A 16,126-nucleotide genomic window follows, 5' to 3' on the forward strand; every position below is an offset into this window, starting at 1 on the left:
CTGTGTTGGTGGTGGTGACGGGAAGCAGGTGCGGCTCTCATCTCCTCTACCCAGTGACATCAGAACTAGCAGCAGACATTGCTCTGGGGCCTGTCCCCACCTGCCAGCCTTGCGTCATCAGGACGACGGGCCCTGCCCGAGTCAGCAGAAATGTCAGCTGCAGCCAAAGACACTGAGACTGCCTCGCCTCCTTGTTTATCTCTCAGAAGATGACTAATCAGCACTGATCTACAGGCAGAGTGAAGGATGGAGAAGGGCCTGATGGTTGGCTGGGTGCCTTCCCCATGCAGGGCAGCCCCTAGACATGCGTGCTGTCTCGGTGGACTCCTGCGCCTCCCTTGGAGCTTCTGCTGGAGACAGCAGGATTCTCAGGGCCAGAGTGCTTAGCCCGAGACAGTCCCACCCAGCCCACTTCTGCCTCCTGTCTGAGATCCATCCTGCACCAGTGTTATGAGCCCATCAGTCCCCGGAATGTTTCACTGCTTGGCCCTGTCCACCAGACTGGGATTTCCTGGGAAGTAAGAAAAGCCCTTAAATCAGGCAGGAGGAGCAGACCAAACCTTCTCGGGTGTTTATTTCTGAGCTCCAGCATCCTCCCCAGGGACCAGTTCCAGTACTTCAGTATCTCTGTTCTCCATCGGTCTCAAGGTCAGGTTTTCTTCTCCAAAGGGTCCTGAGATCCTGGTCTAACCTAGAGCCAAGCCTTGTACATCTGCAAGGACTTAGCTGCCTGCCACGGCACACAAGTTTGTCTGCTCTGTGGGCTTTTCATAGCCACGGTTTTAGAGATTGTGATTTCCAGGAGCAGAGTCTGCCCGTTTCTCTAAGCTTTAGCAGGGGCTCAGTCATGTATGTTAGTTAAAACAATGCTTGTGTGTCTGCCTCCACCAACCAGTAAGTTAGACTGTGCTTTTAGATTTTTTTGTCTCTATTTTAAGCACACATTTTGACATTTCTCTATTAAGAAACAAAATTAAGATGGAAGCAGCAGGAGGTAAAATCCTGGCCTCATAAACCCTAACCTGTCAGATCCATCTTAGGGCTGGGGGCAGCCATACAAGATTTATGTTACTCATTTATTTTTAAAACAGGGTCTTGTATCGCAGGCTGGCTTCAAATTCATGGCAATCTTCCTGCCTTGGCCTCCCTGGTGCTGGGATTACCAGCGTGCACCCCCACATCCAGTTTAAAACCCATTTTAAATCCCAACTCCCCTACAAAACTTTTAAATCAGAAGCATGCTTTTCTAACCAGTTATACAGAGTTTCTGTGCAGTTTGTCAGCCCAAATAAGAACGTGATCATAATAGCCTTATACATGTTCCTTAGTTGTCTAACCTATGGTAGCCTGAGTTTTAGTATTTGAATATAAATTCCTTGAGACTTTAACAAAGGTAACTTATTACTGTTGGTTAAAAAAAATTTTTTTTTTTAGTATTGTGTGTATAGCAGTTGCCTTAAAAAACACTGACTAAGCGGATGCTATTCAAGGGTGCATGCCCCAGTGAGCAGCAGACTAATCTGTTATAAAAGAGTCTGGGCCTTACCACGAGCAGCTACAACAGCAGCACCAGCAGAAACAGCACGCATTGGAGCCCCGACTGCCCGCTCCTGGTTGGGCCGTGGCGGTGTCCCCTGGAGCGTCCAGTGAGGCCGATGCCTGCCTTCTGCGCATCTCCATGCATTCGGATCCCATCGGCTGCCACCGGAAAGGAAAGAGAGGGATAGGATGGGCTGTGGAGTTATGCAGAGGCCCTAGGGATCTGGCTGTGTAGAGGCACTGTAACTGTGTCTAGGTCGTTTTTGCTATTTCTGGTGAAGATGGTGCTTAGATTTACAATCCAGTAATTTATCACAGTACTAGCATCTGTCAGGCTGGGTGACACATTCCAGCCATAAAATGCCTAACAAACTCCTGCCCTGGGGCAGTCAGCTGGTGGAGACAGACAAATCCAGTCACTGAGGACGCTGCAGGGTGCCACAGCAGGGCCAGGGCGTTTCCCTTTTTGGTCCCTCTGGATGCAGCCACAGGGGAGCAGTTGGAGCCACAGTTTAATTACAGCTGCCCGGGAGGCCAGGGCGCAGGGATACAGGAATGGCTGAGGCGGCCACGCCTAGAGATGGCCCTGCTGGCAAGGCCCTCTGAAAGGTCAGGGGGTGGGCAGCTCTGGGAGGTTGAGGGTCTGAGGCCAGAGCCTGGCACCACTGGGGAGGGGAACTGAGTGCTGTGCCCGTGAAGCTGAGTGCACAGCCCGGGCCTCAGTGAGTGCTCAGTGGTTTATTCCCAGGAGCAAGGCCCTGAGCCGGATCTGCCCTACTATCTCACGGGTGGTCTCTCCTGCCCATCTCTGTGGTGGTGAGCACGGGGCTCACAAGAACCATGGCCCACAGCACCTGTCCTTTTTGTTGAGGATGACGAGGTGGCCTGAAGAAGCCAGGCACACAAGGACCACTAAAAAGAAGCTGCTGACCCTTGACACTATTACTGAGTTCTTGGCGGAGCTAACTGTAAGCAGGTGTCAAATGCACATTAAAGAAACTTAGGTAGGACTTTGAAATTAAATTCCAGATGTATTATTCTACTCTGAATTTAGATCTGTATATTCTACCAGCTGTGACCTAACCCTAGATGCTATTGGAGTCTTAGCTACTCTAATCTATTATTACTATTTTACCGAGCCAGGAATTGAACCTAGGGCCTTCACAATGAGCTGCATCTAGCCCTTGTTAGACCTCATGCTTGCCAGGCAGGCACTTATGCCGCTGAGCTAAATCCCCAGCCCTTGTTACAATGTTTTGAGACAGGGTCTCTAAGTCACTGAATTGCTAGACACAAGCATTGTTTTACAATAGCTCCACCTGGTACTCCTCCTGCCTGCGCCTCTGAGACTGCTGGGATTACAGATGCCATCAGCTCCTTTATTTTTATTTTAAGAGATGAGGTCTTGCGTCCTCCCCAGCTGGCTCAATCTGTCTTCCTGCCTCAGCCTCCCAGGACCTGCTGCTACATGTGTGCACCACCCACCAGAAATCTTTTGACTTTATTATATATTTTTAAAAATTGGGTAGGTAATACTCTCTTTGTTTATTTAAAAGTTTTCAGTTTTTGGTTTTTAGACATAGGGAGCTATTTTTACCTGTTTGTTATTGTCTTAACCTGCTTTTCAATTTTGGAATCAGCTTTGCCAAGATCCCAAAGAAATCATAGTGGCATTTTGATTAGAGTTGCATGAATTTACAGATTTCTCACTGAAGAATGACCTCTGAGTTTCTTTTCATTAGCATGGCACCTGAGTTCCAGGACAGCAACAGAGACCCTTAAAGGTTTTACTGTCACTCCCTTCCAGGGACGCAGTGGTCACAGGACTCAGAAAGCAGGCACAGCGCCTAGCCTGGCTTGAGCAGGTGAGGCTCTGGGGGCAGGCTGGCTCCTCAGCCCAAAGGTGGCAGCACAGATGTCTGCCAAAGTCCCAGCCGCGCTTTCTGGCAGCACTGGGGGGCAGCCCTGAGAGCGGGAGTTCTGAGCCCCTTTCACGCTGGCACTAGCGGAGCGCAAACCTGGGGTTCCAGGAGGCTTAGACGGACAATGGTTCACTTCATTCAAGGACATTGAAGTCCAAGGACAGGGCAGCACAGTCTCCAAGTGAAGATGTTTTGAACAAAGTTTGCTCCAGGTAGCTATTTGCCAAGAGATGCTGATGCAACCTGCCTCATTAAAACAAAGGCAACACCCGACTGCTTCCTGAAGATTGTGATACATACCGTTCAGTGGTTTCAAGGGACTCCTATGTTACTGTATTATTTATTTACTTGGTTTTTTGAGACAGGGTCTTGATGTATGGTTCAGGCTGCCCCTGAACTCACTATGTCGTCCAGGTTGGCCTTGAACTTGCAGAAATCTTTCTGCCTAAGCCCCCTGAGTGCTGGATTACAGATGTACACCACTATGCCTGGTTTGGAACTCCCATTTTCTTTCTTTCTTTGTTTCTTTCTTTTTTGGTACTGGGGATCGAACTCACGACCTACTGCTTACAAGGCAGGTGCTTATGCCACTGAGCTAAATCCCCAGGCCCCCTCCCTCGGTTTTTAAAATGCAGGCAGGAATTTAGGAGTATGGGAAGGTTAAGGGTGCTGTGCTGAATTACCCTAGAGTTCTAGTAGTCGATCCACTTGGATTTTCTAGTTTGACAGTCAGAGCGGCTATAAATAATCCCATTTGTCTCTTTGCTTCATGCATGTTTCCAAGGCACTGCCTACCTGCTGTTCTTTTTACTTGTGCTTTTGAAATGAAATCTTGGTAACTTGCTAAGCTCCCTCAGCAGGACTTGAACTTGTAATTATCCTGTTTCCAGTTCCCCAAGATATACACTTGGCATTCTTGGCATTGACTACCACACACAGCCAAAATTAATTATTTGGGCTTTATTTTTATTTATTTATTTGTTTTTTTTGAGGCAGAGTCTCACTATGCAGTTCAGGCAGACCTTGAACTTACTATGTAGCCTAGACTGGCCTCAAACTAATGGCAATCCTCCTGTCTCAGCCTCCCTGGGCTCAAAATCAATTATTTGAAGTCCCTGAAAATTGACATAGATACAGTGCAGATAAACTTACATGCAATAAATAGAAAGTCTACGGCATTTAAACCAAGGGCCACTCCCATTTTTCCACACTCAGCTCTGTGGCTAAAATCTTTACTGCAGGTGGGCGTAACCAAAGATTAGAGTCAGAGCCCTCACTACACAGGGCTGCAGAGGCTCTGGGAGATGTGGCCGGCAGGAGTGGGGCTCCCCTGTGGCTCCTACTCTCCGCATCCAGGATAGAATCTGTACCTTGCTGGCAGGGCAGAGACTCCAGAGCAGGAGGAGCCAGCTAAGAAAGACCTTGGGCTGCCCTTGACCTCACTGCTGAATCTACTCCAGAGGAGGGTGTAGCTGCAGGTCAGCAAGCTGTATGGGGCTGAGGAGTTGAGATTCATTCAGCCTGCAGGACAAAGACCCATGAAGCTTTGCCTGAGGGCCCACTGTGTATGAATGGAACATTTCACAGGTAAGGGCATTGTCAGGAGCACTGGAGACTCTAGTGGCCAGCAGGTAAGGAATCAGTAGCTCCATAAGCTAGCAGCAACAAGCAAAATGGCCAGTCAGGTCACAGACAACAGAACTAGCAAGGGGAAAAGAGACAGGCAGAGTCTGGAGGAATCCAGGTGCAGGGTTTCCCAGGCTCCCTCTCTCTCATGAGGAGTCACACACAAAACATGTTCCCTAGCAACAATTATTCAGCAGAGTGTGTGCTCTCTCTTCTCATGCAGCCCGCTAAGGCAGGCAGCACCCAGTGTTTTGATGGCAAGGTGGTCAGCTAGCATTCTGGCCAGCACATACCAAAATCCCAGAACTTCAAAACAAGTATGTATCCAGCAGATAGATGTCCTATTGATTGTACAGCACTCTAGGTACAGAGAACCACAGTTCTCATTTAAAACACTTTACCAGGTCCCAGTTTACCAGCCAACAGTTAATATTGCAGGACTGGAAAGATTACAAGGATAGCAATCTAAGCTTGCTACATTCATTAATTTTGACACTGGGGAGGAAAAATATTTGAAGAAATAATGGCTATAGACTTCCCAAATTTGATGAAAATTATTAATCTATATAACCAACGGGTGCAATCAACTTGAAGTAGTATAAAAATAAGAGATTCACATCCAGACACACCATAGTCAAAACGTGAAAGGCAAAGATACAGAGAAAAATCTTAAAGCAGTAAAAGAGAAACGATTCATCGGAGCAAGTAAATCCCAAGAAGATTAACTGCTGATTTCTTGTTACAAATAAGATCAGGTAAAGATAAAAGACAGCATGATTACATGTGCATCTTTTCTTACTTGATTTTAAAAGGAATTGCATAAAACAGTATCTATAAAATTATACTGTTGGACTAATAACATAAAAAGGTGATATATTTGACAATAACAGAGAGAAGGTACAAAGGAAAATAGCTACATTGCAGTAAGAAAATGACAATGGAAGAGAACTCAAACCCAGAGAGAGACAGACAGACAGAGAGAGGGAAGGGAGGATGGAGGGAGGGAGAGAGAGAGAGAGAGGGAGGAGGAGGAAGAGGAGAAAAAGATGGTAAATAAAGTTAATTTTTTTAAAAACAAGAAAATTCTATACATTTCTCTTATTTTTATTAGATATTTAAAAGGCAGAATTGTATAAAGCAATAATTATAATGATGTCATATTCTCCACACTAAGCCCTAATGTATTTGGAGGTGACGCCTCTTGAAGTGTTGGTCACGGAAGGCGCTAGTGCTCTTGTAAAAGGGCTTTGATCCTCTTTTTTTCAGTCATGTAAGGGTACAGTAGCAGACAGCAGTCTGGAAGCCAGGAATCACCCAATCTTCCAGCACCAACAGTCAATCTGCAATCACTTAGATGTCCTGGTCTCCAGAAGTGTAAGCAATACATTCCTTGTTGAAGACCACCAGGCTATCATATTTTATACCATAGCTGAAAGTAACAAACAGTTGCATAGAAAGTGCTGTTTCTATATCAAGTGGGACAAAAAAGGGTAGATCACAACTAGAAATATCACAGTAAAACTTCAGAACATCAAAGATTAAAAGAGAAGTGAAGAAACTACTACAGCAGAGATTCCTACAAAAGGAATGATCATCAGACCAATGACCAGACTGCTCTTCATCAAGAGACCAGAAGAGATCGTGTTTTCCTTATGCAAAAGAAGTTGTCAGCCTAAAGTCTCATACTAGCAACCAAAGAGAATGTCTAAAATAAAAGAGGCTACTTTCTGAAACACAAACACTCAGTTTATTTCTTCTAGACCTTGCAAAGAACACTGTTAAGAAGTATGTTTCATGGAGAAACCTGTAGCCCAAGGAGAAGCGTAGAACACTGATACTAGAAGTGATACAGTGTGTCAGTAAACTTAGTTAAGGTCTGCCTGTAAAAATGAGGCTTGAGTATAAGTTTCCAAAGCAAAAATCTTTTACAAGTGGCTAGAAAAGTTATATGAACTTTATACAGCCAAGAAATAGATTGTGTTATCTGAACAATAAATGGGAAGCTTTCTGTTCTGGAAGGGTTTCCAAAATCTCCTGAATTGCCAAAGGCAGGACAATGAGTGATGTTCGCTCATATAGCTAAAGAAAACTTCTGATAAATCTATATGAAATTTGCTAAGAGAAAGTCACATGACATGTTATAGCTTGTGTTTAGATGTCCCCCAAATGTGGTCATGTGGTCACAGGCAAGGTTTTTCAGAGGTGGCTGGGTCTGCAGTGTGTGGTGCTGGGATTGATTCACCGTGCAGTACTAGGCTCAAGGGCACTAGGACTGAGGGTGTGAGTGCCACCTGCCCTCAGCAGGTTGGGTGACATAAAAGGGCCAAGAAGAGCTTTTGCTTCCTTGCTGCTCTGCCGTCTCCTGTCCACCATGGACTTTTTCTGCTCTGCGATGCCTCTCTGTCATTCCACCCTGCCTTGGAACCAGTTGATCATGGACTGTGAGCTAAACAAACCTTTCATGGCTTAACTCATGGAGGTTGGAAATTTTTTTCTCAGCAACTAGAAAAGTAGCTAAGATATAACATTAGTCTTGAGAACGTTTTAGAGAAAAAGATATCACTGAAGGAGGTTTTCAGAGGTAGAGAGCCCAGTGGCTTTTCTGTTCCCTTCTCCACAGTCACCTGGTGGGAGTAGCAGAGATACTAAGGTATTGTGCCAGGAGAGGAGATTCATATTGCAGTCCCTACATGGACATTTGAGTGCCAGCCCTAGCCTGGTCCTTACATGCAGTGGAAGAGTTTAGGGAAGAGCCTGGCTGCGCCTGAGGGGTAGAGAAACTAGAGCTCGACTCTCATCTGGAAAACACAGTGAGAGATGTTGTTTGGAATACTCAGCTCTGAGAGAAAAAGGAACAGTCAAACTTCATGGCAGGGTGATATTTTTCATGAGACAAATATAAGGTGGCCAAATTTGAATGTTCTTGAAAGGACCCAATTCAGAAGTGTAGAAGCAGCTCACCTTGACTGCAGAACAATCACTGCAACATTGTTTAAATCAAGTCTTATTTCCATACACTGTTATGTACAGAGTGGGCTATGCTATTCCCTTCTCCCTTTAATTGGCTCTACGTGATGAAAATAAGGCCAGCTAAGGTATTAGTATGTAATCTTTCAGGCCAATTGACAGTTTTGTTTCCTTGCAGTGTTCTCTGTAAAAGATTAAAGCATGGCAGGATGGCAGAGCCAGTCAGCTCCAGGAGTGTCACCTGGGTACAAGCCTCAAAGTGAGAGGTTATAACTCCCCAGGACACAAAAGTTCACATATCAAAAACTAGGGCTGGGGGGGTTAGCTCCTGCCTGGCAAGCATGGGGTCACGAGTTCAATCCCCAGTATAACAAAAGAAAAAGCAATGAAAACAACAGCAACAACAACAACAACAAAAAACCCCCAAAACTAAAGCAACAGACTCCTAATACAATTTAAACGCTACCTGAGTTAAATTATGCAGACTGATCCTTCTACAGTGTCATTCTCCCTGCATTTTGCAAAGATGTGTTCCTCCCTACCTGGCCAGCCAGCTCAGGTTACACACCTAGTTCCCTCTGTTCTCACTGTCATTCATCCTTAAAGCACTCCCCTCTTCACAGGATAATAAATTTTGGAAGGGCCTTGGATCAGGGCCTTTGATGGCACATCCTCACTGTACTGGGCTTAGGACCCCTTCGCTGCTCTTATCTTTGAATATGTCTTGGTGTCTTTACTCTCACTGTGGGTTGCGCTGGAGATGACAGATTAAAATTAACTTGCCGGGATTCCAATAACATCTCAGTGGGATTAAAAATATAATTTTCTGGATTGTGAGGAGGACTCCAAAAGGGATTACAACACCTGGGTTTCAATATTCATTATTTGGGTTACAATAAAAAGTCCTAGAGAGGGTTACTATGGGAACAGCAGTCTTCAGGCAGAGTTAGAGGTCAGATGAAAGAAGCATCCTTAGGAGGGATGCGGAGTCCCTTAGGAGGGAAGCTGATTCCTTGTGGGAATCAGAACAGGTTGTATCCACTTTAAAAGACAGCTTGGCATTTTTTAAATAAAACTAACACGCATGCGTGGGCCAACATTTAGCCAAGAGAAATGAAAACATGTACGTACAAATATATGCACAAGTGTTGAGAGAAGCTTTGTTCGTAGGCACCCAATACAGAAAATAAATGTCCACCAACAGGTACCTGAATCATCAACTGTAACTGTTTATAACTGTATATATTTTAAGTCTGTATAGTTGCAAATATAGCTTTGAGTGTTACTGCTGGGCATAAAAAGAAGCGAAATGTTGATTCACCCAACAGCATTGGTGAATCTCAAAAGTATCACGTTAAGTGGAAGAAGTCAGACTAAAAAGGCTGCATACAATTTCATTTGAGCTCGCTGCAGCTGGAGCTGCTCCTAAAGGACAGAAAGGAAGAGAGGCAGAAGGAGTTCTCTCTCTCTCTCCCAGAGATGGCTCTGCTCATCTCGAGGTGACTCGGATGGATCCATCTCTGCAGATGCCTAAACTAGCGAGAAGGAACTGGAATGAATGTAGCTAAGTTTGACTTAGAGAGGCAGGGGTGCAGTGTGTGTGTGTGTGTGTGTGTGTGTGTGTGTGTGTGTGTGTGATTTTTGTCAGTCTCTGCAAAGGAGACTGTTCAAGACACTGGCGCCAAACTGCAAAGCCGTGAGGTTTGCTGGAGAAAGGGACAAGGCAGACGAAGGAAGACCCAAAACTTTGTTAGGAGGATAAATTCATTGCCTGTGAACATGCAGGTAAGTCCGGCTTGTTTAGTTCCTGAGGTATCTAAAGAAATGTGAGAGTATCTAGCACGCAAAAGCAGGCGGGAAGCAAGTGTGGGCGTGCACTTCTAGAATCCCAGGCTCTGAGGCAGAGGCAGGTGGGTCCTCATTCTGAGCCTCCGGGCAACTTAGCATTTTGGTGAGGCTGTGCCTCCACATTTTTAAAGAAGGACTGACGGTGTAGCCGTGTGAAGGCTGCGGGCTCAATGTCTGGTACTGAAGGGAAAAAAAAGGCGGGGAGTGAGAGGCGACAGCAAATATTACACATTATATTCTAGGGGCAGGACGTTAATAGAAACCGCAAGAGGAAGACCAAAAAACAAGAAGTAGCAGTCACAGTGAAAAAGAAACGGAAGGTGGATCCAGAGTGTTAAGGCGAGTAACATAAAATTAGTTGTTATCAAAGAATTTTATCAAAGACTTAAGATACAGTTGCAGCACGGAAGTCATAAGGCCAGGGCTTCATTAGAGAGGAGTCCTTTTAGCTTTCCTTAGAAACCTGGAGGATGGCCTCAATTCTCTAAGAATCTATTTTCACACCTGGATTAATTTCCTCCTCCTGCTTTAACAAATTAGCACAGCCCAGGAGGCTTTGTCTGTTATTGTCTCCAATAGCTCCGGAAGTCCAAGGTCAGCTCCCTCAGGAGGTCTAGGAAGCATTCTTCCCTGACTCTCCTGGCTCTGGTGGCCTCCAGCTATCACTGGCATGCAGTGTTTGGAGCAGCAGAACTTTTTTTTTCCTCTTCCCTCTGTGTCTGTGTCTTCAAATCTCTTTCTCTTCACAAGGACAGAAATTGTTGAATTTTGGGCTCCCTTTTTTCCAGTATGGCCTCGTTTTACACATTGCCCTTGATTATGCCTATAGGACTCTATCTCCAGATAAACTGACACACACACACACACACAGGTCCTGGTTAGGACTTGGATCTGTAGTGGAGGGTGCATTCCAAAGTCCCTAATGGATGCTTGCAAACATAGATAGTACTAAGCCATAAATATGTTTTTTCTATACATACATTCTTGGGATAAAGTTTATTAAATTAGGGCTAGCAAGAAACTAACAATGAAAACTAATAAAAGAACAACTGTCACAGTGTACTGTCGTAAAGGTGGCTGAAGCTGATTTCTCTCTTCCCTTCCTGTGGCAAGCAATCTGATAACAGAGGTAGTTACTCCTAAGTCATGCCTGAGGAAGGCTGGTGAAGCACCCTGGGTACCATGGTCAAGTGGATGACTCACGTCTGCAGTAACAGAGAGAGAGAGAGAGAGAGAGAGATGCCGGAGGATCCATCACACCGCTCAGAATGGTGTATAATTTAAAACTTATGGATTGTTTATTTCTGGAAATTTCCATTGAAATAGTTTGGCACTGTGACTGACCAGGGGTACCTGACGCTCCGAAAAGCGAGCTGGAGATAAAGGGAGACCAACATACGTTTTGTCTGGGATGGAGGGATGTGATCGTACCCACAGCACTGTCAAATGTGGGGTGAGGGGCTCTGAGGAGGTGCTTTAATGCTTCTGTTGATAACTATCTTCCCTGTTAGCTTTAGGAGGATAATCTGACACTGTGCTGATACTCTGCTAAAAGCGGTTATAAGAGACGAGGATGACAATGCACATGAGAAGAAGATCCAGGTAGCGCAGGGGAATTTCTCTGTCTTCCTACATATATAAACAGCCATGTCTAAGAGAATGGGAGCTTCCGCCCAGAGCTGAGAGGCAGAGGATGTCCAGCTCCCCAGTGCTTTCCAGTGCTTCCTCTGTTCACAGAAATAACCAACACAAGTTTTTAATGATCACCTTTTCAGAACTGCCTCCAGGAATTCAAAAGCATGTAAGTAACTTTTGTTTAAAACAGTTTTAATATGTATACGTAAACAGTACTTCACTATGTACAGGGTTGTATTTTTTGCTTTAAGAATGATTTCATAATCTTTGATGGCCCATGTTGCTCTAATTCATTTTAATCACTGGATAGTATCTTGTAGTTCAGATATCTTGATGCAAATAGTAACAGCGACAGTAAATATATTTACCATTGGCCAGACTGGCAAATTTGATTATATATAATTACTATAATTTCTGAGCTATAAAGAGATAATATATACAAGGTTACCCTGGCCAAAAATGGGCAGACTTAAGTATAAATAGGAATACTAATTGCAGTGCACTGGAATATATCAAATATGTATAAATCGATGATTCATAATGATGTTAAAGATTCACGCATCACCTCTAAGATAATTTTGATAGCTGATAAAGAAAGAAAGACAATTGTTTTTTTATCCTTCCTTATTCAGAGAGCATTTTATGGTAACTAAATATTTGATAAATTTCTTCTTTAAACCATTCACTAGCTAGCTGTGCATGCCTATAATCCCAGAACTCTGAGAGGCTGAGGCAGGAGGATCTCAAATTCAAACCTAGCCTGAGCAATTTAGTGACTTAGCAAGCCCCACTGTCAGAAGAAAATATCAGGGGTGGTGGAAGACGGAGGAGGAGGAGGAGGAGGAGGGAGCTGGCTTGATGGAGTGGGGCGTGTCTGGGAGGGCGGGAGGCAATGGTAGAGGGAAATGGTGGCGTTGGTTAGGAGACTGAAGTCTCAGGAAGGCTGGGGAAAGACAGACGGACAGACAGACAGAAAGAAAGAGACGGGGAAAGGAGAGAGCGGAGGAAGGGAAAAAGGAAGGAAGTGGGGAGGAGGGAAAGAGGGAAAGAAGGAAGGGTGGGCTGGGGATGTAACCAAACCAAAAGCTAACAAGAGAAAGAATAAAGAAATCTCACTCACTAAATCATCTATGAAAGATATCCATATTGTTTTAGCAAAAGCAAAATTAGAGGATATGCTTACTCTTGATAGAGTATCAGAATACACACATCATCAGTAACTGAAAGCCAGTACAATGAATCTGAGAGGAGAATGGAAGGGCGTGAGCTAACGGGCTTCCTAAATACCGCTGGTGCAAAGTCAAACTTAAATGTGATTCAAGAGCAAGGAATAAATTTATGTAACAGAAAATCATGCAAGGAATAAAATTTACATAACAGAAAATCATACAAGGAGACAAATACAAATTAAAAGCAGGCATCCCTTTTCAGATTCACTATCAGATTGGGGGAAATGTCAAGGTTAATTATATCCCCTGTTAGAGAAAAGGTGGACAAATTAGTTTAAATCTCAACTCCGTTGCTGATTAGCTGTGTACCCTCAGAGAAGTGATTCCACCTCTCTGAGCTGTGGTCTCTCATCCACAGAACAGAGGTGAAGGTTAAACGTGGAAACCCCAGCGACGCATTTCCAGGTGTTTCTAGCGTACAAGGGAGCGCTGCTTGCCGCGTGGTTGCTTCTCTGCCAGGACTTGTCATTCGTGATTTACGTGGCTGTTAGGAACAGGGTCTCCTCCATGCATTTTTTGGGGGGTCATCTTGTCCATTTTAACTCATACTCTGCTCGTTTAAGCTGGAAAGATTCCCACCTGTCCGATGCACCATAATATCCGAGCCACCTGTTCTTTAAAGACATCGTAGAATCCTTGAAATCTGGGCCTGATCCCTTTCTTAAGGACAAATCTCTTAACAGCTTTTCAGTTTCTTTTATGTATTTTTTGAGTGACTTAGGGATTTCTACTTCCACGTAACCTAATGATTTAAATGTATGTTTTCTCGGAAAAGTCTCTAAGATTTTGCAAATCTCCTCGCATAAACTTACCACCGTATTTGCTTTTCACTAAAAAGTCCCATCTCACAGTATCACAAACCGTTCTCAGTGGGTTGGGATGTTCTACTCCCTGCAGCAGACTTGCCAAAGATTAGTCGTAGTCTGTAGTTTTCAAAGGACTGGCGTCAGGTGTTACGGATCATTCTGGGTTTTGTAAATTTCATTAATTTTATTTCCCTTGAGTCTTGCTTATCTACTTTCTGTAAAGCTGCTTTGCACTGAATTCTCAGCCCATTTAATTTTAGTCATCACTGTTTGTAATACAAGCGTTTAGGACTATCCATTGCTATCAAATCATTGCTCTGATCGTATCCAGTGTTAAGTAGCACTATTTTTATTTCCAAATAGCTCAGATCTATTGCTCCACTCCAAATCTCAGATCTCATTTCAACTAGGATTTCTTTTTTATCTGAAACTTTTTAGAAGTTTATTTTTAATTTCTTAAGTAATCCAACAGGTGATTTTTGATTTTACACTGTGACTGGAAAATGTAGACTGTATTTTAACATTTCTGAACTTACTGTAATTTCTCTGTAGCCTTACTTGATAGTTTTGATTTTTCTGAAATATTATGTAAATGAAATCACAAAGAATCTAGCCTTTGAATCTGGCTTCTTTCACTTAGCAGAACATTTCTGAAATTCCTCCATGTTGTATAGATCTGTACTTTTTTCCTTTTGTAGCAGTAGTACTCAATTATATGGCTATAAATTTATCTGGGTACTTATTGGGGTGGTATTTGGGTTACTGTTTATTACCATTATGAATAAGTTTTCTATAAACATTTATGCAGAGACATTTGTGTAGGTACACGCTATCATTTCTCTTGCTGGTTCCTATAGTAAGTGCAAATTTATTAGCTAAAAAAAGTGTTGAGCTGTCTTTCAGAGCGACTGTATCTTGTTTCCATTCCCACATGCAAGGGGTGAGGATTTCAGCTGCTCCACACTTTTGTCAGCAGTTGATGCTATCGGGTATGCTATCTTCTAGCCACTCTAATATGTTTTACATGGTGGCTCCTGGGTTTAGTCTGCATTTTCCTTTTGACTAATGATGCTGAACATCTTTTCATATGTTGATCTGATATATAGATACATATATGGAAATGTCAACATTAATGATATATATGTAATCTCCTTGGTACAGTCTTGATAAAAATTTTTTGGTCTATAAACTGAAGGAAAGACTCTTCCCATATCAAGTTGCTGTTCTTGCTGGTGCTGGTGCATCTGTACTTCCATTGTGTGCAAATTAATCTTGGTGTCAACTTGACTGAAGACACATGGAGAGGTGACGGGGCCATGGGTGGCGTACTCACATGCTGATTAATCCATTTAAGTCCACAGCTGCACATGTGAGTAAGGAGGGCCACTTTGAAAGAGGGGGTCTTTGGATTGTGCCTGTGGAGGGCATATTTCTCCCTGGTACTTTGTTCCTGTGTTCTGCTTCCAGGATGCTGAGAAATAGCAGATTTGCTCTACACCACTCTTCTATCTTAATGCCTGTTTTGGAACCAGTTATCAAGGAACTCAAGCCTCTGAAATCGAGTTGAATAAACCATTTTTTTCCTTTAAGTTATATCTTCAGGCATTTTGTTACAGCAACAGCAAATCTGACTAATACGCACTAAAAGCAGTTCTCTTCATTTTCCTTACAATAGTTTGCTCAATTCGCTTTACATGGCAGTGTCTGAGAAATATCTGATGAATAACTGAGGAACCCGTGGCGTCTCAAGGCTCGGTGCATTCTTATCCTTCCTGCTGGACAACCTAACTGGGAAGCACTGAGATACATCAATCCTCACTAGGAAGGAATTTCTCTGCATCTTATTCAGCTATTCATAGGTCACTGTCATTTACCCAGCCTCAGACACTGTAGATACGAAGAGCTCTAGTTACTTAGGGAAGAATGACAAGAAAAAAGTCTGCACATGTTTAATACAGATGCAGTGCTCTGTTTCTCAGTTCTTTTTGGTCTGCAGTTGGTTGAATCTGTGTATCCTTGTATATGAAGGGCTAACTTCAGGTAAAACCTTAGTGGTGTGGTTTACATCTAAAATGTCCCCCAAATCCTCATGTGTGTGGCAGGCGATGGGGAGGGGGGAGAACTATACTCCCCGGGCGCGCTTGGCAGAGACCCACATGACGTTCAGTGGTTAGCTTCACCGTTGACTTTACAGGGGAATTTGATTCTGTTCTTCTTCAATTTGGTTTGCAATCAGAATCACAGAAAGAATTAAGTTTGTCAACTGAGGCACCAGTGTGTTTCCTTTTCTTGCAGTAACATTTCTGAATTTAGCACAGCATGTTCCAATTTGCTCCTAATCTCTTTACCCTCCATTTGGTCTTTCTGTCTTCTAGATTTTTCCTGCCCCTTGAGAAAGCCTTTTCTAATATTCTTCTCTGACATCGAATTTGTTGGCACATACACGGCGCAGTGCAGTAGTAACAAACTCGCCTCTTGTAGCGGGGTCAAATTGGGAGCTCAAACACGGTGGAGGAGGAGGCACCTACTGTCCAGGTCTTTCTCACCCCGTACC

At 43.8% G+C, this 16,126-nt stretch overlaps 1 protein-coding gene across 8 annotated transcripts in view; it reads right to left on the minus strand.

Moving 5' to 3' along the window:
* Rgs20 (regulator of G protein signaling 20) overlaps window positions 1-16,126 on the minus strand; it is an 85,998-nt gene that overhangs the window by 12,096 nt on the left and 57,776 nt on the right. For 6 of the 8 annotated variants that reach the window (XM_023563438.2, XM_063258499.1, XM_005002009.4 and 3 more), the window contains one exon: window positions 1,547-1,698. The exons of the other annotated variants lie outside the window; for them this stretch is intronic. In XM_023563438.2, the coding sequence (XP_023419206.2) occupies window positions 1,547-1,698 (152 nt within the window). The remainder of the gene's footprint in view (window positions 1-1,546; window positions 1,699-16,126) is intronic. 8 annotated transcript variants of the gene reach the window in all.

The sequence above is a fragment of the Cavia porcellus genome, unplaced genomic scaffold (assembly GCF_034190915.1).
Source record: "Cavia porcellus strain 051 isolate PalLab524CR breed Dunkin Hartley unplaced genomic scaffold, mCavPor4.1 scaffold_11, whole genome shotgun sequence".
Classification (NCBI taxonomy): domain Eukaryota; kingdom Metazoa; phylum Chordata; class Mammalia; order Rodentia; family Caviidae; genus Cavia; species Cavia porcellus.